The sequence below is a fragment of the Dama dama genome, chromosome 25 (genome assembly GCF_033118175.1).
Source record: "Dama dama isolate Ldn47 chromosome 25, ASM3311817v1, whole genome shotgun sequence".
Lineage (NCBI taxonomy): Eukaryota > Metazoa > Chordata > Mammalia > Artiodactyla > Cervidae > Dama > Dama dama.
Window position 1 is genome coordinate 43,400,450 of NC_083705.1, and position 22,735 is coordinate 43,423,184.

At 43.7% G+C, this 22,735-nt stretch overlaps 1 protein-coding gene across 1 annotated transcript in view; it reads right to left on the reverse strand.

Moving 5' to 3' along the window:
- Positions 1-21,346, reverse strand: part of EGFLAM (EGF like, fibronectin type III and laminin G domains) — a 191,142-nt gene extending 169,796 nt beyond the window's left edge. The window contains exon 1 of the mRNA XM_061129917.1: positions 21,075-21,346. Within this exon, the coding sequence (XP_060985900.1) occupies positions 21,075-21,171 (97 nt within the window). The 5' untranslated portion in view covers positions 21,172-21,346. The remainder of the gene's footprint in view (positions 1-21,074) is intronic.
- Between the last annotated feature and the right edge of the window lie 1,389 nt (positions 21,347-22,735).

Consider the following 22,735-nt stretch of genomic DNA (forward strand, 5'->3'; position numbering starts at 1 on the left):
TTTGTACTGTCCAGACAATGGAATTATGTAACTTATAAGGAAAATAAAAGCAAATATTTGTCATCTTTTTCCTTCTTATAGTCTGAAAAATTAGCATTTAGATTGTCCTAAGCTTCATTCTGTAACAAAACGACCACTCCTCTCCAAGAATTGATAGGAGCCCTATATTTTCTCAACTTGTGGACCAGTCTCAGGAACTGAAACCTCCACTCTCAATCTTAAATGTGGACTCCTCAGTCAGACTCTAGTGAAAGTCCAGTTGCAAAATGAGGGCTTTCTATTTGATCAGAAGATGAAAATAGTAAAATGCATAATAAATACTATTAAACTGGAGGTCCTTTCCTTCCCAGTAATGTTTTCTTCATTTTATCGTTTTCAAAATTACTTTCTTTCATAACCTCAGAAGCCTACAGCTATTTTACTAATTGTATTAAAAGTGCTAGAAGATGTCAAGAAAATTAAGTAACACAATAAAACAGCCTTACCATACATTTAAGCCCTTTTATCTTTAACAGTTTCTTTTTAAATCTCTAGACCGTCTAACCTGCACAGTGAATTCCCATTTAAATAAAAATACATTAATAATGGTCTATATTAAGAAATTATATTGAAAAAGCAATTCATAATGTACCTTTCAGCTTTATAATTAGTTCTGTACTCTGTAATCAGATGATTTAAATCTAACACAGTTAAATTACCAACTAAGTAATTTCTATTTCCAACAGGAATCATTATACCTTTGGAATTTTGCAGAGCGTTAATGAGTTTTAGAAAAATGTTTCTATTTCTCATTCACTTTATTCCCAACAGTTAGCACAATACCTGGCATATAGTTTTTGCTAAATAAACAACTGCTGAATAAATAAATGAATATGTAATCACAAATAAGTGATTAGCAAATACACAGTCATTTGTCATTGTTCCTGTCTACCCCCAATCGAGTTCATTTGTCATCATTCCCGTCCACCGCCAATCGGGACATGAATGACATTCACTTCTGTGTCTCAATTCAGAGCACCAATCCATCTTCTGATCAGTTGGATGCACATTCTGACTGAATGGTTCCTTTCCCTTACAGTTCATTACATAAATATGCCTGCCTTCAGAGAATGTGTGATAAAGAGCAAAGACACTTGATCTAAAGTCAGAAGATGTAGGGTTAGGTTCTGCCACTTCCCTGATTCTTTCTGTGCAAAGAGCTATGTAAAGGAGATCACTGAACCTCCTACAAACTAAGCTCTGAACTAGGCACAACCTAGACATTACAACATTTAACTCAGGAAACTCCAAAAGGTAAAAGATGAATCCAAATTTTACATATTAAAAAAAAAAAAACTGACCCTCAGAAAAATTAAGGAACTTGACCTAAAGTCACAAATCTAACAGGCAGGATTGTACAATAGCTCTGACTCCAAAATCAACCACCAGTAGTAATGCTGATGATACAGACAAGAGTAACTATATCATCTGCAGTTTCCAATACTTCTATTATTGCCTGCATAGATACTTCTTGTTTGAAGACAACAAAAACCACTGAATATATTGGTGGAGTCCTTACTGTGCCTGATCTCTGTGATAGGCTCTGGTCACGCCTGCTGTGTTCAGCTCCTTCTGGGTCTGTTTAGATCAGACATGACTGTCTGAACATGTTCATATGTTGGTCATCATTTCATAGGTGCCAAGTCACTACCCAGGAGTTATGTCTGCCCACAATTTTATAATCTGGGTAAAGCAGAGCAAGATGGTGCTGGTGGCAGTTACACTCAGATATTCAGTCCAGAAATCTGGCTTTCTAGTGCCAATTTTATAACCATAAAAGCCAAGTATGCTGGAGTTTCAGGGTCCATGGCTAAGGATTAAAGAGACTTGGTCAACTCCTGCTCAGGGCCATGCCTAGCAGGACTTCCACTGGACTGGAAGTCTGCCATGGCCACCACGTCCTCCTTGAGGAACTAGGGATTTGGGAAGTTGAGCTTGTCTTACACCTCCCAGGCTGATGCCTCATGATACACTTAACTGCTGCTGCTGCTGCTGCTAAGTCACTTCAATTGTGTCCGACTCTGTGCGACCCTATAGAAGGCAGTCCACCAGACTCCCCCATCACTGGGATTCTTCAGGCAAGAACAGCGGAGTGGGTTGCCACTTCCTTCTCCAATGCATGAAAGTGAAAGTGAAGCCGCTCAGTCGTGTCCGACTCTTCACGACCCCATTGATTGCAGCCTACCAGGCTCCTCCGTCCATGGGATTTTCCAGGCAAGAGTACTGGAGTGAGTTGCCATTGCCAGAACCTATCATTTGTACTTATTGGAGTGAACTATAAGCATAAAGGATCTGACTGTCAGAGTACTCATTTGGGTCAAGTTTCAAACCCATCCTCTGCAGGACAACTTTAGCCCTGGAGAGGCAGAAAGAAAAGGTTAAGAAGAAAGTCCAGCCTGCCATGCTCAAAGCCCAGTTTTGCCACTCAACTTTCTGCTTCTGTCTCTTCATCTGCAAAATGGCCGTGGGATAAGACCTACATCTAAGGCATGTTAAGAATAAGTCTGTTATTTCTAAACACTTGAAATAGTGCTTGGCATGTAGCAAAGCTATATGTGTTTAAGTTTTTTTGATTCTGAAATAGTTTACTAATCACTCAATTTTTTTTTTAACAGAAGACACAGGTTCATGGCTGATTGGAAGAGTACTCAGCTCATTGATTAATTTCATTGATTTGAACTTCACCAAGGCCAAGTTAGCTGACAATTTCATCAGGGTTTGGCAGAAGCTTGTGTACAGTCTACTTTGAAGAAATTACCTGTGCAAAATATGAGTATGAACAAGAGGGGCAGGAACCTTGTTTTAACAAACCCAAACAAAACAACTTTTTAAAGTACTGTGAGCAAAAGAAAGTCCAACTTATTTCTTGTATTAACCAACATCCTCCACTCCCTCTCAAGGGTTCTGATACTGATGGTCTCCAGTGCTCCTGGAAGGCTTGGGCTGGCACGGCTCCACTCTATGGCCCTTGGGCATCCACTCCCCCCACAACTGAGCAGTGTGCTTATTTACCAAGAGTCAATTGCATTGCTCCCAGTTGTTTTTTTAATTACATGACCTTTCATTCTGTAAATGAATGAAACACAAATATAACGAGAAAAAGTTGTTTCTGTGAAAACTAGGTTGACTGCTTGGGGATAACTCAGTAATGGTACTTTCCAAGCAACAATTGCAGCTACTTAAAAGACTGAAATATCTGGAAACTTTCTGCACTTAGATAATGCCCTGTTGTTGCAGTCTAGGCGTGACGGATGACCAAGAACTCTAATTAGTGGGCCCATGTTTAAAAAAAAAAAAAAAAGAAGCATTATCCTTACATCCAAATATTGTGAAATAAGTCTCCCATTTCTATCTCTCAACTAAAAATAAAGTATACCTATATTTAAATCATCCCCCTAATTGACTCTTCCTATTAACTGACCACTCCAAATTAGAGTGGATAAGAGAGTTTCTACCATAATTACATGAGAATAGTTACTCTTGATAACAATTGTACAGCATACAGGGATCAAACATGTGCCCTGCAGTGGAAGCATGGAGTCTTAACCATGGACCTCCAGGGAACTCCTTTTTTTTCCTCTAAGACAGAGTTATTGTCATTACTTTAAAACATAAGCAGAATGGGAGTTCTGGGATGTGGTTCAGGTCTGTAATGTTTTCTATGTGTGTGTATTTTGGACATAGTCATATATGGCCCATTATCTACATCAGATGGAGAACTTATGAGATAACCTCACATCTATCTAAGGCTCAACTCCCTGGACTTGTTCTAATACCCCCATCTTTGTTGTGTTTGGGAACTGACAAGCTATTTTCCAGGACACAGGAAACTTTCAGCAGGAAAATAAAAAAAATAATCAATAATGTAAATAGTGAAGACAGACACCACGTAAGGAGCAAAGCCTTCAAATGAAAGCAGCAGGCCAGGTGATGTGCACTATCTAAAGGTTTAGGCTGACTAGGGTTCGGGGGTCCTCTGCTTGTTTTGTAAATAAAGTTTTATTGAAACATATGTACATTTATTTACATATTGATCAATGACTATTTTTGCTTTACAATGACAGAGCTGAGTAGTTGCAATACAGACCCAACAAATAAAAATGAAATAAATAACATTTTCATTATTTGGCTCTTTTCAGAAAAAGTCTGCTAACCTTAGCTCTAAAGGATCAGTTCTGCCCAAGGCAGGACTTGACAAGGTATGATTATAATTGTGCTTTATAAAATGTCCTGGAACTTTGCCATAGTGGATTAATTCCTCAAGGTTATCCCCAACAATGAGAAGCAAGCCAAGTGATTAACTAAGCCACTGACAATGTCTTATGACACAAATTTCCCCTCAATTTCCCCTTCAAGGGTGTCTCCTAGAAGAATTCCCTTAAAATCACACTGTGGAGATAGTTTCAGATGGGAATTTTGATGCTGTACAAATGTACTCTTTCCTCTGCTCTAATACCTGTGTCTACTTATGGATCTCCATGGCTTAGAAAATGGTGCTTTTCACAGACCCTGTATTTTGCAGCAAACAAGGAGCTGAACTGAAAAGGTAGCTTGGGCTGTCTTTTCACAGATCATTTGTTTCTCCAAGCATGGCACTGTCACAGGAGCCTGGGGGAAGGGTTCATTACTTCTAAACATATAAACACAATCAAATTCAAAAGGAAAAAGTTAGTCAATGAAAGGAGAACATGAGTCTCTACCTACCCCGATGGTCATAGGGGTGGTGGGTCTAGTAGACAGAGTACTGGATCTGTGGTCAGAAGGTTCCAGTCTTGGTGCTGATTGTGCTACTAACAAAATGCATGACCCCAGGCAAGTGACTTACCTTCACTAAGCCATATATAGACAACTATCCCTAAGGTTCCTTCTAGGGCTAAGATTCTAGGATTCTATGATGCCAGCCTTAGGAGGCTATGCTCTTACCAGTGCCTGGCACATCGCAAGCACTATAAAAGCATTAACTATCACTATTGTTTTGTGAAGGCACAATGCATGCCTTTTAAATGTTAATGTGGGTTCTTCCCCTTTATAACAATCAACAACCTAAACTCAAGTTCTAAACAACAGAGCATAACCATAAGCAATGAAGTTTCCAACTTCTACTGGCCTTCTCAATTAGCACAAACTAATAAAGCTGTTTTTAGGTGGAAGAAAGTAGTTGGTGATAGTAGTTCTTGAATCTAAAACCCAAACAGTCACCCTTCTTGAATATCTCCAATTAGAGAACTGGTTCAATCAAAAGTCTTTATTTTGTGTGCATGCTTAGTTGCTCAGTCATGTCCAAGTCTCTTGCAATCCTTTGGACTGTAGCCCACGAGGCTCCACTGTCCACGAAATTTTTCAAGCAAGACTACTGGAGTGGGTTGCCATTTCCTCCTCCAGAGGATCTTCCTAACCCAGAGATCGAACCCTCATTTCCTGTGTCTCCTGCATTGCAGGTGGATTCTTTACCCACTGAGGCCTTTATTTTGTACTGCAATATAAAAAATTTTCCCCTGAAAATCTTGCGATATCAATAGGTTGAGACTGAGAACTAGGATTCTTAGGGTATCCAAACATCTTTTTCCATCTTCTCATGATACATAGACTCCTCGTGGGGGCAGGGGAGGAGGCAGGGTTGTCCAACAAAATGGTAAATGAAATTCAGTCTTTAGTTTCCAAATAAAATTAGTTGATTATGGGTTTAGAAAAACTGTTAGTAACCACCAAAATTGCTCAGGCCTTGCCATTTCAGACCGGCCAGCCCACTTCCAGCTACCAATCTTTGCAACTTTCGCCTTAAGAATTTTCTCAGTGCTTCCCTAGTGGCCCAGTGGTTAGGAATCCATCTTGCAATGCAAGGGACAAGGGTTTGATTCCTGGTCCAGGAAGATCCATTTGCCCCAGGGCAACTAAGACCATGTGCAGCACAACTACTGAGCTCTAGAGCCCACGTGCCACAACTACTGAAGCCTGTGAGCCTAGAACCCATGCTCTGCAAGAGAAGCCACTGCAATGAGAAGCCCGCATATCGCAACTAGAGGGTAGCCTCCACTCTCTGCAACTAGACAATGCCCATGTACAGCAATGAAGACCCAGTGCAGTCAAAATAATTTAAATATAAAAAAAAGAATTTTTTTTTAAGAGTTTTCTCAGAAGACACAGAAAACTTCTCTGCCCATAATCCTGGCAGGCCTCCCTTGGTGACAGATGGAATTGATGTAAATACCACAGCTCTCATGCCTCAGGTAGGAAAACTCTGAACCACCTGTTCTATACCATTTTCTAGAGTTTCTTCCATAAGTCTAAGCTCTAATTACTCACAGTGTTAATTCACTTGATGAGAAAACCTTCACTGACTGCCTTCCCAATGGACTCCCTATCTCACTTCCCCACTGTCCTTTTTTGTTGTTGTTCTGTTTCAGTTTGTTTTACTTTTTAAATAAATGATTTTAATTCAAATATTTATCCTATGGTCTGTTCCTGGGAAATCCAGATGAAGACAACAGGTGTTAACTAATTAATTCTTTAAAGTTTGAATAATAAACATTAATCAGCAGAATATCAGGTACAAGATATTTATAGCCAAAAAACCAGAACAGAGTTGAAAAAATATCATTAGCATAAAAACCAGCAATAAACCTAACAGAAGTGGGAGAAAGTCTAAGCTTGTGGTCTTCCCCTTTAGGTCAAATTCCCTGGAGTTCTAAGAGGTTAGTTTAGGTTCATGGTAACTTTCTCAAGAGATGAAGAATTATCTTGCATTCATTTCATATGTGTTCCAGAAACCTGAGTTCCCAGAATTTCTATTAAAAGTCCTGGACATCACTGCAATAATTTCTCAACACCACACAGCAAGGGATAGGTCAGTCTCAATGTGTTCTTCGCCAAGAAGCCAGCAGATTTGGGCCCAGAGGACAAGCTCATTCTCAAAAGATCAAGGTTTCCATTGCTCTTGTAGATACTCCACGAGTTTATAGCAGGCATCCTTAAGTCAAGTTGGACCTGATCCTCTGAGAGTTCTGAATGCAAGCTAAACACAAATCAAAACCTCATGGTTATACCTAAGGAGGAAAATAGTAGAAATAGAGGATATATCATGCAGCAGTGGTACCAAAGGTAACAGTTAGGGTCCCAGTAAGAAATAGAATTTATTTGATCTAAAAATATGGTAATTAAAAGACTATTTAACAGACGTGTGAATAGCTCTAAGAAACAACTAGAGGTGTTGATGCACCTAGAGGCCGGCACCAGTGAGATGCTGCCAATACCCCAGGGCAGAAAGGGCAAAATGAAGAAAAAACTGTTCCTGGAGCCAGCGAGAGTCAGAAGCCATAGACGGCTCAGAGATGCAGTTTTAGAGAAACGTGACTGCTGCCAGCAATGCAGTGCCTCCAAAGGAAGGTGGAATCAAGGCAGAAGTACACCAGAGTCTCTCCCCTGCTCTCTTCTGATCTCCTTCCAATGTCTCATTAGCTGAACTCAAAGAAGCCAAGGGCAAAGCAGCCCGAGTGATGCAGTAAGCCCAGCCCCAGTGAGCAAGGAGCAGGGCAGAGAAGAGCAGAGAAGAAATGTGGAGCGAGGAGCAGGACAAGAGTAGAAAACCCACCATTATTTGGGTGCAGAGCAGAACACGATGGAACCCCATTCTTTGTGGGGAAAACTTTGTAGTCATTTCATTTATTTCCTTAATACGTAGTTCATCTTTTCACTTAAATTGTGAAAATAATCAAAAATTATAGAAAAGTGAGTTTGAGTAAACTTATGTATAATCACCACATGGATGCTACCATCAACCTTTGACTATAGTTGCTTCATCACACACGTGATTGAAGTGAAGGTCGCTCAGTTGTGTCTGACTCTTTGAGACCTATGGACTATAGCCTGCCAGGCTCCTCTGTCTATGGAATTCTCTAGGCAAGAACACTGGAGTGGGTAGCCATTCCCTTCTCCAGGGGATCTTCCCAACCCAGGGATTGAACCAGGCTCTCCCGAATGGCAGGCAGATTTTTTACCATCTGAGTCAGCATGTATCAACATCTAATCCTGTCTCCATCAGTGAATCTGATTTTTGATGTATTGATACTTCAAAGTGAATTTTAGACATCACTTCCTCTTAAATACTTCAGCATCAAATCATTTACTTTGCTCATTTTAGACTGCTATTATAATGCAGCTTCTAATGCTATTATAATGTAGCTCTACACATATACTGCCAATGCAGGAGACATTAAGAGACACAGGTTCGATCCCTGGGTTGGGAAGATCCCCTGGAGGAGGGCATGGCAATCCACTTCAGTATTCTTGCCTGGAATTCCATGGACAGAGAAGCCTGGTGGGCTACAAGCCACGGGGTTCTAAAGAGTTGGACATGACTGAACCAACTTAGCGAACATACACACACACACACACACACAAACACACACACATACATGGGCTTCTCTGGAGGCTTAGACAGTAAAGAATCTGCCTGCAAGAAGCAGGAGACCTGGGTTCAATCCTTAGGTTGAGAAGATCCCTTGGAAAAGGGAATGGCTGCCCACTCCAGTTTTCTTGCCTGGAGAATTCCAAAGACAGAGGAAGCTGGTGGGTTATACAGTCCATGGGGTTGCAAAGAGTCGGACACAATGGAGCGACTAACACCTACTCATAATACACTTGTATATGTATATATGAAGAAATCAATTAGTGAATGGGTCAATCAATTTGGTTGCTTTCAATTGGGCCACACAGGAGCATTCATTTTATCAGATATAACAGTCCTTACAAAACAAAGACTCTAGCTTTTGGCTGCTTTACTTTCCAAGGATTACAGAATTGATCTTGGTAAGCAAGCCAGGGTCAACACAATAAAACTGAAGCAGGTTGTTGAGTACTGTTTTCCTCCCAACCTCACAATCAGATCTCGTTACAAGAGATGGACCGAGTTTATCCCTTCCCCTGCAACCTGACCTTTTCTATTATACTGCCAATGCCATTCCCACACAAGTCTCATGTTCCTTTGGTTTCAAAGACAGATGGAGGAAGGAGGGGAACTGAACACACTGTCCTGCTTTAACTCTTCCTCCCCCACGATCTTTTGATGTATGAGTAAATAGTATTATTGCCTTTGCTTCTTAACCTCCCAAACCATGATAAAAAGTCAGTCTGAGGCAGTCCAACTTGTTACTTCAAACTCTACGTCTCCTCTGGGTATCGAAAATAACATATTTCACAGTATGGACTCAATCAGACGCTCCTTAAAAACCCACATTTCCAATAGCCGCTGGCAACGTGGAGGTAGAATTTAAATTACACACTGCTGCACACTGACTCCTGGGCCATTTCCCTCTCGAAATCATTCTTCAGTGTGGGTTTTCAAATGTCTGCTCAGGTTGACAAAAAATGTTGGCACAGAGAAGTGACACCTTTTCTTATCATGAGTGAGGAAGGAAATGAATTTGGGAGCTGGGAGCATGATCAAATTAATCACACCATGTTAAAACGTATTTGTCCCAAACATGGCCCCAGCAGGCCATGGAGGGAACACACAGGTGAAGACATTATAGTGCTCTCCTTCACAAAATACCAATCTAACAGAAGGCATGGTTCAGTACACCAAAAACATGAAAGTGAATGTGTTAGTCACCGGGTCTTGTCTGACTCTGCGACCCCATGGACTGTAACCCGTCAGGCTCCTCTGTCCATGGGATTCTCCAGGCAAGAATACTGGAGTGGGTAGCCATTCCCTTCTCCAGGGGATCTTTCCAACCCAAGGATCAAACCTGGGTCTCCCGCAATGCAGCAGATTCTTTACCATCTGAACTACCAGGAAAGCTCCTCATATCAAAAACATAAAGCAAAGCAAAACAGGAGAAAAGAGAAAGGGCTTCTGGCTGGGAGGGTGCATGAAGACCTCACAGAATGGGGGAAACTGAGCCAAGCTTGGAAGGGTCATTGCATTTCCTTGGGCAGCGATGAAGAAGAAGTGAAGTAAAGTGAAGTCGCTCAGTCGTGTCCGACTCTTTGTGACCCCATGGCCTGTAGCCCACCAGGCTCCTCTGTCCATGGGATTCTCCAGGCAAGAATACTGGAGTGGGTTGCCATTTAGGGAAGGATATTCCAAGGGTGAGGATCAACATGTGGACAGGTTCACCACTGGGAAGCAAAGAGGAGGTCTATGGAAGAGCAAATAATCGAGCTTGGCTGGAATACAGATTGTGTATTCAGTGAGAAGACAGGAAAAGGAAGTGGGGGCCATACTGTGGTAGACCTTGGATGTTCAGTTTTAGAGTCTGGAATGCAGGAGGGAGCCAGAAAGGAATATTAAACAGAAAAGTGACAGGATTGGAACTACATTTTAGAAAGATTATTCTGGCAGGGAGGATAGTTGACTCAAAACAGGCAGAGAGCAGATATCATAGAAATAGCATCTTTCATATTTATTCTCTTAATACCGCAGCAAAGAAGGTAGATAAGGAAAATTTTCTTTATATTCTAACTGCAAATAACCTCTTTTTTGGGTACGGAGCCATACAGATGATACATGAGAATCTACCACTACTACAGTAGCTATATATAGTCCTGATACAGCATCTTGATTCTTTCTTCCTGGCTTTATAAAAAGTCCAAAACAAATGTTAGCTTTTTTTTTTTTTTTTTTATTAAACTCTAAACTGATTCCAGATCTTTCATCAATAATATGAACTTTATGACTGATCTAGATACCAAAAGTCATTGTTTGATGATGCACAGTTAAAAAGAATCTAGAATATGAAATCAAGGAAATGAAATTCCTTTCAGTTCCATTTTCATGGGAGCCTAAGCTCAATTATACATTTGTGTCAATGTTGTCAATATTTGGGGTTATATCAAATATGGAAAAACTACCATCTCTACCACTATATAAACTTAAAAACTATAATATCCGAATGAATATGGCCTAATTCTGGAGTGCCCATTGTGTACCAAATGTTTAAGTACTTTCCTAGCTCCATTTCCAGCCATTATATTATTTCATTGATTTATCAGATATGATTTTATCTGATAGGTAATACCTTTGTGACAGGTATTATGAGCCTAAGACATGAAGTACTCTATCTGGAATCATGCAGCCATAACTTTTAAAGCCAAGCTTGAAACCCATGTCTGTTTGATTGGTTTCTTGTTACAATTCTTCCAAGCTGCAGGGATGTGTGTTATGTGTACAGGTTGTGGCCAAAACCCATCAGTTACTCTCAAACAGTTATCAAAGGAATCCTTCTTTTCCCAACCTCACGATATGCTTGTTTAACTACACCCATTAGGAACTCCCAGAACATCAAAATAATGCCTAAGAAATTATCAGAAAGCCTTGAGACTTGAATGATAAACCTTTGAAATACGCCACATTGAAGGTCTAGCAAATACCATGTTCACTAAAGAAAATGGCTACATGTTGGAGGAATGGGAAGCTTGGAACGATGACAAAGCCAGGCTGAGTATCCTGGGTGTCCCTGAGAACCCAGAAGGGTCTTCTATAGGGGACACTAGAAGGATTCTGGGGCCATCCTCCAGCCATGATAACTGCTTCTCATTTGCAAATAGCCCCTCAGTCATCATGTATTTTACAAAACACGCATCAACCAGTCAGGAGTATAACTGAAAGCACCACCAATTCATTCCACAGAGTGTCCCATGACATGCATGGAGCCTCTGCAAGTGAAAGGTGGGCAAGTCCTGTTGGCAAGGTCCCTCCTGACTGCAGAGCTACACACGTCACAGTGGTCATGCTCTTATCCGGCAGCTGCAAGAACACCTCTGGATTGATGGAAAGCATCAGGGGATAGGCTCATGTCCTGGGTTGTGCCTGTTTCCTCTTTGCTAAGTCATTAGCTCATGACTTCCCAGTGGGAAGAGGGTTATAAGATCAAGTGAGATTATTTCTTTGAAAGTGCTTTGAAAAACACAGTGGTTCAACAAAACATATCAATTTATCTTTTGGGGATCAGTCCACACCATCTTCATCCCCGTCAAAGCAGGCTGTGGTGTCTAAAATATGATTTTTGTATTTTAAGATGCATCTGTCACTGAATAAATTATTCTACCATGAATAGTCCTTTTTGTTATGGGACACAAATAGACGGAGCTTCTAGAAAACTATGGTAAAAACTGGAGTTCTAGTTGATGTGCCTTAGAAATTCACTCTATTTAACCCACCAGGTAGTTATTTCACTTTTCAAAAGGGATAAATTTTACTTTCTGTAAAATGTAGGAAATATGTAGCAACAAATAGTATTTAGTTACCCAGATGGCACAGTGGTAAAGAATCTGCCTGCAATGCAGGAGACACAGGTTCGATCCCTGGGTCAGGAAGATCCCCTGGAGAAGGAAATGGAACCCACTCCAGTATTCTTGCCTGGAGAATTCGATAGACAGAGGACCCTGGCAGGTTATAGTCTATGGGATCGCAGAGTCGGACACGACTGGGCGATTGAGCATATACACTACGATGAAAGCAAATTCCAGGCCAACTTCTGCCACGTATACAAATATTCATGGGCAAGTCACAAAAATTCTCAAATAACTTAGTCTTTTAACACCCCTGTTTGTTCTCTTAGGAGCTCCAAAACACTGCCTCAGAGAAAATTCACCACATTTGGTAACTGTCTTCAACTGTGTACACAGTTGAACTACATTTCCCAGCTTCATTACAGTTCAGTTGGGGCCCAGTGACCCTGTTCTGGCCCGGCACACAAATGTCTCCCATACAGGTCTTCTTTCTATTTACCTTCCATGACACCTTGGAGGCCCATTTTAAGGATGGTGGTAGTACAAGATGGAGGTATTAAAGATCGAGGGACTTAGGTTTTCAAGTCACCTTTTGGAGGAGAGCAGCCCAGGGGAGCTGCCCAAGAAGAAGCATTCACTTTGGGCTGGGAGTAAATGAAAAATAAATTATAGGTCAAGTCACTGAGATTTTGAAGTTGTTTGTTACAGCCGCAAGCACATTGCTGAGGCAGATATTACAGAATTACATAACACAGAATTGCATCGGTATTCTAATGGGAGGATCAGCAGGTCATCCAGGGCCACTGGGCAGAGGAGCCGACCGTTAAGTGAGAAAGATACAGGAGTGAATGGCGCTCTGAGCCAACACCAAAGCAGCTTGACCCTCTGGGCTTGCTGGATTGTTACTTTTTGTCCACGCAAAAATAGAGGGAGGGGGGATTGGGATGGGGAATACATGTAAATCCATGGCTGATTCATGTCAATGTATGGCAAAAACCACTACAATATTGTAAAGTAATTAGCCTCCAACTAATAAAAATAAATGGAAAAAAAAAAAAAATAGAGGGGCACACACAGTCTTTCTAGCCAACCATATATTTCACTAATGAAAACATTTCTAACACAATTTGTACTAATTACCAAACCCTCTAGTCTGGATTTTTGATAGCATCACTCGAAGTACTTTTCCCAACCACCTTTGAAAGTGGACCTTGCAGTAAAGTTCTTCAGGTGGTAACTAACCAGTTAGCCCTGGAGTGTAGATTACTGGCCAGCACAGAGGTGAAGTTCAAAACATTTAACCACTGGTACCGCACATCACCAAGGGATTAAAAAAAGGTGCAAACTCTTATGTTGGAGCAGTGAAAAAAAGGTGCAAACGCTTATGTTGGAGTGGTACCTTCTATCCTGGATAACTTCAAATGTTAATTAAGCGCCCTTAGGGTAGAGATTAAAGTAATTCACACCATGACTGTTTATACTGAAGTATTTAAAGAATAAATTACAAACAAACAAGCATCTAATTCACAGACATCATCCAGTTTATTTATGTCTCTGCTCACTCTAAGAATTACCAGCAAAGGATCATGGAACCTATCCCTAAGTGTAAGACTAGATCAATAAAATTAGCCATCTGTCCAAGGAAGGCTTTAAACTCAGGTTGTATTTAAGTATTACGTTTCCAACCGCCCAGATGTTACAGAAAAGTGCCTGCTGATACAACTCCTTTTGCACAATGTAAACCATTAATTGGCTAATATAAAGTTGTTGCACCAAGGAAAATAAACAGCATTAACATTGCATTAAATCTGATTCGGGATTTTGGGTGCCCCGTCAGCAAACACAAGTGTTAAGATTTAAATTGCTCAGGATTTGCAGACTCAGGCAAAGAAAGAATCTTCACGTGTCTTTAGCAGGAATGAGGAGGAAGAGACTGGAAAAGAGATCAAAGCTTCAGAAAGTAAGGTTGGTCCCGTTAGTTAAGATAATAATAATTAGTGTGAGTATTGTTAGATAATCATATCTTATCTTTGTGTAGCACCTTAGTTCCTTCAAAGCACTAGTCTGATTTCCTTTGATTCTTCAAATAAGCTGGTGGTGTTATCTAGGGTAAGTGGGGTTTTTTCTTACAGCTCTGGAAATGCAGAATCATGAATAAGAAATGCAAGAGCCATTGGTGTCCAGTCTCTTATCTTTCTATGTCACCAGTAGTGGCCATGAATCACTCCAACCTGCTGATCAACGAGCAAACCCTGGCCATTTCTCAGCTATCTAGCTTCGTGGAGATTTTCATGAACCTCCAGTCACATGTCAGTCTGGATAATCATCTTTCAGGAATAGCTGCTCCCCACCCCCAACACCCTACAAAACTTCCACATGACAATTACCAGACAAAAACTGTCCATCACCCTTGGGGTTAGTGTTTCTCAAAAGAATCCACTCAAGCAAGACCACAAACTTCACAGTTACATCTGCAAACCCCAAATCAAGGCATGTGGTTGACCAAAGAGTCTTTCTGATTTGCCAATTTATCTAAAAAAAATTGTACAACTCGGTAAACTTAAAATTATGTTATCCAGTATACATCAACATGCATGAGAAAGGATAAAAAGTACATGAACTCGTGTCTGTGTTAATTATTCTGACGACTGGAAATGCACATATTTTTTCCTCCTTTCCTCTCCACCCCCGTCCAGATTAAACAAGTCCAAATTCATAAACATTGCCTTCAAGCTTCAGGCTTCTAATCCTTCTTAATGCTTTGGTGTATACATTACCTCATTTAATCCCTAATTGGTTGGTTCTTTCTTTATCTTGTTTCTGTAAGACATTATGAAAAAAACCGGAGCAAACATTTTGGCCAACCCGGTATTTTTACAGACAAGGAAACCCAGGCTTACAGAGTTAATATAACTAGCCTTAATGTCACCAGGTAATTTTTAAAAAAAAAAGAAAAAGAAAACAACAACAACAACAAAAGTGTCCGAACTTGAACCCAAACTCGTCAAATAGCAGAGTCTATGCTTTCACCCAAGCCCGGAGAAAGGGCTGGTCATGTACAGTTCAGACTGGATTCTTGCTGATGCTACTGCAGGCTGTCCCTCCTGGGTGCAGCCATCTCTCCGTGACAGGCCTAGGGGAAAGAGGATAAGCAGGAGGACTTGCTCAGAAGAGATGTCCTTCAGTGACCTTTGAAGATCTCAAGTCCTAAATCCAATCTCCAGAAACCCTGCAGAGTGTCTAGACACTGATATGTTCCGGTTGAAACATATGTGTGTTATCGAAGTGGAGAATTTCGGGGTACTGGAAAGTTCCTGGGGTGGACGTACCAGGGAAGAGAGGTGGTGGAGGAACCCAAATTCTCCTCCGTCATGTCCCCACGTGTGAACTGTGACTCACATGCACCACGTGACCTGAGGTTCTTGTTTTAAAAAGCAGATGTCTGGGATGCACTCCAGGAATTCTTATCCACACAGGAATTCAGGAATGACTCGCCTGGGTCAGGGGTCTAAGATCTGCTCTGAGCCAACACTAGAAAGTCTGCCCTCTGGTGGCAGCAATTTTATTTGGCTTTTCACCTGAGTCTCTCCCTGTCCCCACGCCCAACCCCCAAACCACGAGATCAGAGGGCTCATGTCTTCCAGCTCATCTCAGGAGATTAAAGTCACACCTTGAGGTCCTTCTCCAAAATGGCGGCTCACAACCAATGCAGTTAAAGATGGGTGGGGGTGGGGGTGTTTCTCCTATAAACTGCCATTTACAGTCTGCAGTATCTCCTCATCTTCCCCCTATTTTTTTTTTAAATCCCTGAAGTAGCAGGTGCATTTCTAATACCTGCAACTAACTGTGGCCAAACAAGTGGCAAGGGTCTTCACCAGCTCAGAAGATTCTCTGTTGCAGTCAAGACATCATGTCATTCCTTTAGTGGGTTGGGAGAAATACAGTCCCATTTGTGGAGGGGGAGAGGTAGAAGACAGGATCTCCCCAGGATAACCCTGCAGGAGCTGAGATCCCACCTCTGCCTCAGACACCTGAGCCCTGTTTTCCAGAAATCTAAGTCTGGGTCACTGGACCACTTCTGAGCTACAATAACCCATGGATGGGCTACCCCAGTAGCTCAGCAGTAAAGAATCCGCCTGCAATGCAGGAGATGCAGGTTTGATCCCTAGGTCAGGAAGATCCCCTGGAGGAGGGCACGGCAACCCACTCTAGTATTCTTGCCTGGAGAATCCCATGGACAGAGAAGCCTGGCAGGCTACCATCCAAAGGGTTGCAAAGAGTCACACACAGCTGAATCTACTGGCACACACGCACGCAACCCATGAACAGATGAACAACTACTCCCCAAAGAATTCTAAGGTTATTAAAGCCCTGATCTCAGCGTAAGAAATATAAAGCACAAACAAAAAACACCACTCAGTTCCTTTCTGATCAAATCTCTCTTCCATGAGAAAGAATCCTGAGAAAAAAGTACTGCCTCATGTTAAACACATTTACTGCTGATTGTGGCCTCACAGAGGTCCCTTTACCTCATAGAGAATCAAAGGAAAGAGAAAGAGAGGCAGGGACTTCTTTATAGGGATTGGCTGTGAAGTGGGAACAAACAGGAGGGTAGGAGAGCTGATGGAAGAGTGGGTTGGAGGAAAGTATTTCTGCTATGGTGCCACAGCTGCATGGGACGCTAGTAGTGTATATATACCTATAGCTTCCCAGGTGGCCCAGTGGTAAAGAAACCACCTGCCAATGCAGAAGACACAGGTTCGAGCCCTGGGTCGGGAAGATCCCCTGAAAGAGGAAATGGTAACCTGCTCCAGTATTCTTGCCTGAAAAATCTCATGGACAGAGAAGTTTGGCTGGCTACAGTCCACGGGGTCACAGCCAGTCAGACACAACTGAGAGACTGAGTACACACACTCACATAATCTCCCTCGTGGCATTTGTGGCTCCAGTTTTCATCAAGAAGCAAGGTAATCTGGATCAGCCTCGTGGAGGAGTAAGGTTAGTTGGAAACGGAGGGGGGTGTCTGGAAGGGCTGAGTCCTCCAAATTACATGCTCTGTGAAAGGCACTTGATGAGAGCTCCAAGTAAGGATATAACCGAACTCTTGTGACTATCAGGTTATTCTGGGTAGGTGGGGGAAGTAGAACAAGATGACTCGTGACCCCTGCTTGATCCTCTAGCCATCAGTGTCACACTAGTAGGAGCAGAAACCACATCGGAGGCACCTGTATTCCCCATCATCAACCCCCAAGGCACAGTGCCCTTGAGTTAAATCTGCTCTGATCCTCCAGGCTTTCGTTTTGCTGAGTTTCCCTAGATCTTTGTTTGAGTCCACCCCGGTAGAGAAATATGGAGGGAAAGGTGGAAAGGAAATGATTACAGACCTGCATCTCCCCCGAAAATGACTGTGAGCCCCAGTCCTCCAGGGGAAAATCTTGAACTCTGAACTGACCTGACCTTGTCCCACTGACCCTGAGACCTCAGGCAGCTGGAAAGAGAAAAGGCAGGGAAGCCCTCCAGCTCTCTCTGTGTACCAGAGTTAAGCTAACACCGTGAGATACAAATCTGCTTGTGGGAACACATGTGGCTTGATGCATGCTGGTTCCAGCAGATGTGTCTTGTCTGGATTTTCCTTCCCCTCCCCTGCCCCACATCAGAGGCTCAGCAGTCCTCTCTGCACATGCGGGTGAGCGACTGGGTAAGGGAAGTGCTGGAGATCACTCAAGGAGGTCTGGGTACTAGTTCCAGGCTCGGCTTCTGATGTTAACTTGCGGCAAGTCCTTGAGTCATGTTCAACCCAGCCGTAAAGTGAGGGCATTTCAATTCCTGCCAGGTCTGGGATTTGAATTTGGGAGCCCCAAGGGAGTCCCCCAGTTCATCCAGGAGGAAGATGCCCTCTCTGAAGGGATGCACATCTCTGCTCATCAGGCCATTAAGGACTCCCTTCTGCTCCTAAATATCAGAGCCTTTAATTCCCATTCCCCCGCTTGTTAGCTGAGTGACCCTGGGTAAGATATTTAATTTCTCTAAGCCACAACTTCCTCTTCAGTTAAACAAGGATAATAACGGTACCCATCTCACAGACCTGTTGGGTTGATTAAATAAGTCATTATGTGTCAAGTTCTTTGGACAGAGTAGCAAGCACTTAATCAGTGGTATTACTATGTAATATGATTTAACTTGCACACCGTCCTTTCTGGTGAGCCTCAGCAAGTGCAGAGTTTTCGTTATTGACACTAATGGCAGAGGAGTAGCTATCTTGGGGTGGAAGGAAAGGTTGCCTATGTTAGACCCAAATGAAACTCAAAACTGAGTTTCAAGCTGCATAGTTGTTTTCTTTCTCCCCAGAATCAGATGGGGGTGGGGAATTTTCAGGTGGATTTTGAATCCAAGACCTCAACAAAGCCGTAATTGTCAAAGATAGATTTAGGAGTGTGAGGAGAAAGACAGGGCCATTCAAATATAACAGGACCTTTCCAGTATGCCTTAGGTGGTAGAAATGCTACCTTTAAAGTACTGCACACAAATCAATTTCTATTGAGGAAACGAGGTACAAAGAAACTCCCACAAGGATACTCGCAGGATTTGCTGGTGTCTGGGGAAGATTATAAATTAGCTGGTTGCTGTTCACATCACAGCCAAGTGGGGCACATTCAGTTTTTAATCTGGACCAATTTTCCGGATCAAAAACCAGTCTTTCCAAGGGATGTAAATGAGCCCAGGAGGATATTTTCCCCCAAAGTTTATGAAGTAGCTGTCATTTAAATCTGAACAGCCTTCCAACCTGAAAGCCAGTGTCTGGATAAAATTATAAAGTAATGAAAAACTCTCCTAGGCTGAACCTAGTCCAAACACTCCTTCTACCTCCAGTTTGATATGTTTAATGTGCCAAAATATTTAAAAGGTAGAGTTTCCACTATCAAAACCCTATCTATGCTTCAAATAAAACCAAAGAGACCAACACAGCATATTCATGGCATGAATAACAGAATGAGACCCTGGATGAACCAGGTAGGAAATATTTTTAGGAGAGGAACTACAGAAAATAAGAAAGGAAATATGGTGAACCATATGAGCAGTTTTACACAGCAGGCTTTGTGCAATACTTTTTTTTAAAAAAATTCTGCTTAAATGAATTGAAATCTATCCTTAAAAGAACATTACATACACTACTCATGCTAAAGAACTACAGCTATAACTATGCATTGTTCAAAAAATTGTGACTAGATGGTTTTCTGTAAATAAATCCACAGAAGGGAGTTGATCACAATCTGCATATCTTAAGGAGGAAAGTTAGGAAGAATTCCTTCACTGAAATGCTTGAAGATATGTGTCTGTGTGCATTAGGAAGTGCAACAACATAATGTAACATCACCTGGGACTGCTGCTGTTTTCTCCAAAGTCAATGATCGGTAGGAATAGAATAGCTCATAATTTAAGTGTGCTTGAGATAACAATAACAACCATAAATTTCAAAGCAGGTAGCAAGGCGCAGGTGATGACAGCTTGAAGGGTGAAGGTGTCTTCCAGAACTGAAAAGCAACAAGTCGTATTTCCAAGTAGAGAGATTCTTGAGCAGTGCAAATATTTAAGCAGTTATACAGAAATCTGCCAAGATTATTTTCTTTGCCTGGTGACTCAGTGGTAAAAGAATCTGCCTAGCAATGCAGGAGATGTGGGTTCAATCCCTGGGTTGGGAAGATCCCCTGGAGAATGACATGGCAACCCACTCCAGTATTTTTGCCTGAAAAAGCCCATGGACAGAGAGAGGAGCCTGGTGGGCTACAGTCCTTGGGTCTCAAAGAGTCGGACACAACTTCACCAGTAAAAAGCAGCAGAATTTTCCTGGTTTGTCTCTTTCTTACGGAAAAAAAATTTTCTGCAAAGTTCTGCAGACTGCATTCAAATAAAGTTATACTGTTTCCATTGTTCATAAGATATAATTAATCCCATAAGACAACCCCCTCCTTACAAAGTAAACTAAGAAAAAACAGATTTTTCAGAATTCTAAATATAACCTCAGCAAAGAGGAATAAAAATCATTAGAGAAACAACGTTAAGAACTTTCTTGCTTAGAATGTCCTACTTTGAATAATCTCACCACACAGGCCAAACCAAAGTAGACAAAAACACAAGAAGACTTTGTACCTGTGTAACTACAGGAAATGCAAGTTACGGTGTTTCAAGTTTGCTCCAGTTCACTGTAATAGCCCATGAGGCTATATATTCTTTGTTTAAATCGCAAAGACAGGAGCTGAAAACACAGCATAAAATTAACCCACTGGGCGCTCCTTTCTGAGAAAACAGCCCGAGTGGAAGAAGCCCCTAACATCTGAAGCCACATCCCGACACAGTGCGTGGGGAGGACCGGAGATGGGCACACCAGGCAAATCTTCAGACACTCAACAGGAAATGGCTGGGCTCTGGGCAGTATGAATTCAATAAGCTGTTTAGAAACACAGGAGGAGCCGTTTGACTTTTCCTGCACAGTTGCAATCCTTCTAATTGAGACAGCGTGATCGCTGCCACAACTCTCAGCTCTCTGTGGTCAAATACAGAGCCCTCCACCTCTACAGGGTCTGGAAAAGAGATCCTTCTTTCAACAAACAAATATCCCTGGAACCGCCTGGGCTGGGAAGGGGAGGGCGAGGTTCGCGTCTCTTCTGGGCTCTGGGCAGAGAAGAACCCAGTTAAGTGCGGCGGGTCAGGGGTGAAAGAGAAGGTGCGTCGCCAGCTTCGCGTCCTCGCTGGGGACGGGGACCTGGGCTCTCCGGACGCGATGCTCCCGGGAGCACTGACAGCATTACCTGGTTTTCTGAGCGCTGATCTGAGCGGCGCAGCGCCGGGTCCGAGGCTGGAAGCCAGGAGCAAGAGCCGGAGCAGGACTCCTCGGATTAAATCCATTTCACCGCGGGCGTCTGCAAAGTTTCACCAAAGTCCCGGGCGCACACCGAAAGGGCGTCTCCTGGGAGACGTGGGGGACGCGGCCCCCGCGGAGCCCCTGACCGGGGTGAGCAGGCGAAGGACTGAGGGAGCTGGACCAGGAGGCGTCCAAACAGGCAGGACAGCAGCCGGGAGGTCGGCGTGCTGGAGTGAAGCCGGCTGCAAGCGGCAGGGCTTTTCGGGGGGGCGGGGGCGGCTGAGGAAGCCGACGGGGAGGGACTGGCTGGCCGCGGGAGGGAGGGAGGAAGGCTCGACCCGCCCGGGGATGGAATTACAATCGAGTGGAAGTGAGAGGGGCAGGCCCTGAGACAACTGACTCTTCGCCCACCACAGGGGCAGACAGCCCGCCCATCACCCCTCTAGCGACCCCCTGCGCAGCCCTTCCCGGCTGGTGACCTAGATTGGCGCGCTAGGAGGGGCCGACTTCAACCTCTAGACACGCAGGGCAGGATTTAGATGATTGCGAGCCGCGGACCCTCTGCCTTGGTCCTGATTTTGAAATCTTGCCCCCCCCACTTACCCCCCCCCCCCCCCCCCCCAGTAAACTCTCCTCGGGCCGCGCCCCTCTGGGTCGCTTCCACCTTCCTTGGGCACTTTTGCCAACACCTCCAAAGGTGGCTCTAGCCGCTCCATCGCCCTCGGGGTAAGGGGCGTAGCTGGGGGGAGGGGCGGGGGTCTGAGGTTCGCATTGCGGGGGGCTAGGAGGAAGAGGGGGCGGGACCGGCCAGGACCCGGGCGCTAAGAAGATAAACGAGATTTAAGGCGCGCATATGGAGAGCTGAAGCCGGTCACTCTGTTGGAAACGCCGGGTGGAGATTAGGGCCCGGCGCGGGGAAGTGGGGTGCCCTCCCGGTAGAGGAAGGCAACTGGAGACCCTCCAGGGGAGGAGATGAAGCTTTAGGTTAAGCCCGGCCTTGGGGGTAAGGAAGCGAGCTCGAGCTCCCTGGTAGACCGAGAAGACACGGCTGGGAGCGGGTCGCGCGCCAGCCAGGCTGGGCCTGGAGGCCAACAGGGGGTCCTGGCCACTGATCGTGGGACCAGGGTCCCCAGATCGGCTCCCTGTTTCCGAAAAAGACCCCTTCTCCTCCGGATTTGCTGCGGAGAACTCAGGAAAAAGCGCCTGTTGCCGGATTTCCAGGTGGCGAGAGAAGAGACGCCGGGACTCCAGTCCTGTTGCACAGCCGCGTGCTGATCTTCGAGCCAAAGAGAAGAGAAGGCGGATTCAATAAATAAACAAGCGGGAACAAACCTGGAGGAAAACGCAGCCTTCGCCGGTTCCTGGGGGAAGATCAAAGGCCCCAGGAAGTACCCCGCAGAGGGAGCCTGGTGGCTGACCTGGGGGACTCTGCGCCGGCCCCGCCCCACCGAGCCGCGCCCGGGAGGCTCCCGGCGTCCAGGCCGTTCATTGTTAACCTGGCTTCGGGGAACCGGGAGGGAACGATGCTGACTATCTCCCTCCGCCTCCTCCCCGCAAAGATGTCTACTCTTCTTTTAGGAGTGAAGTATTTATTCCCTGGCTAGAGGG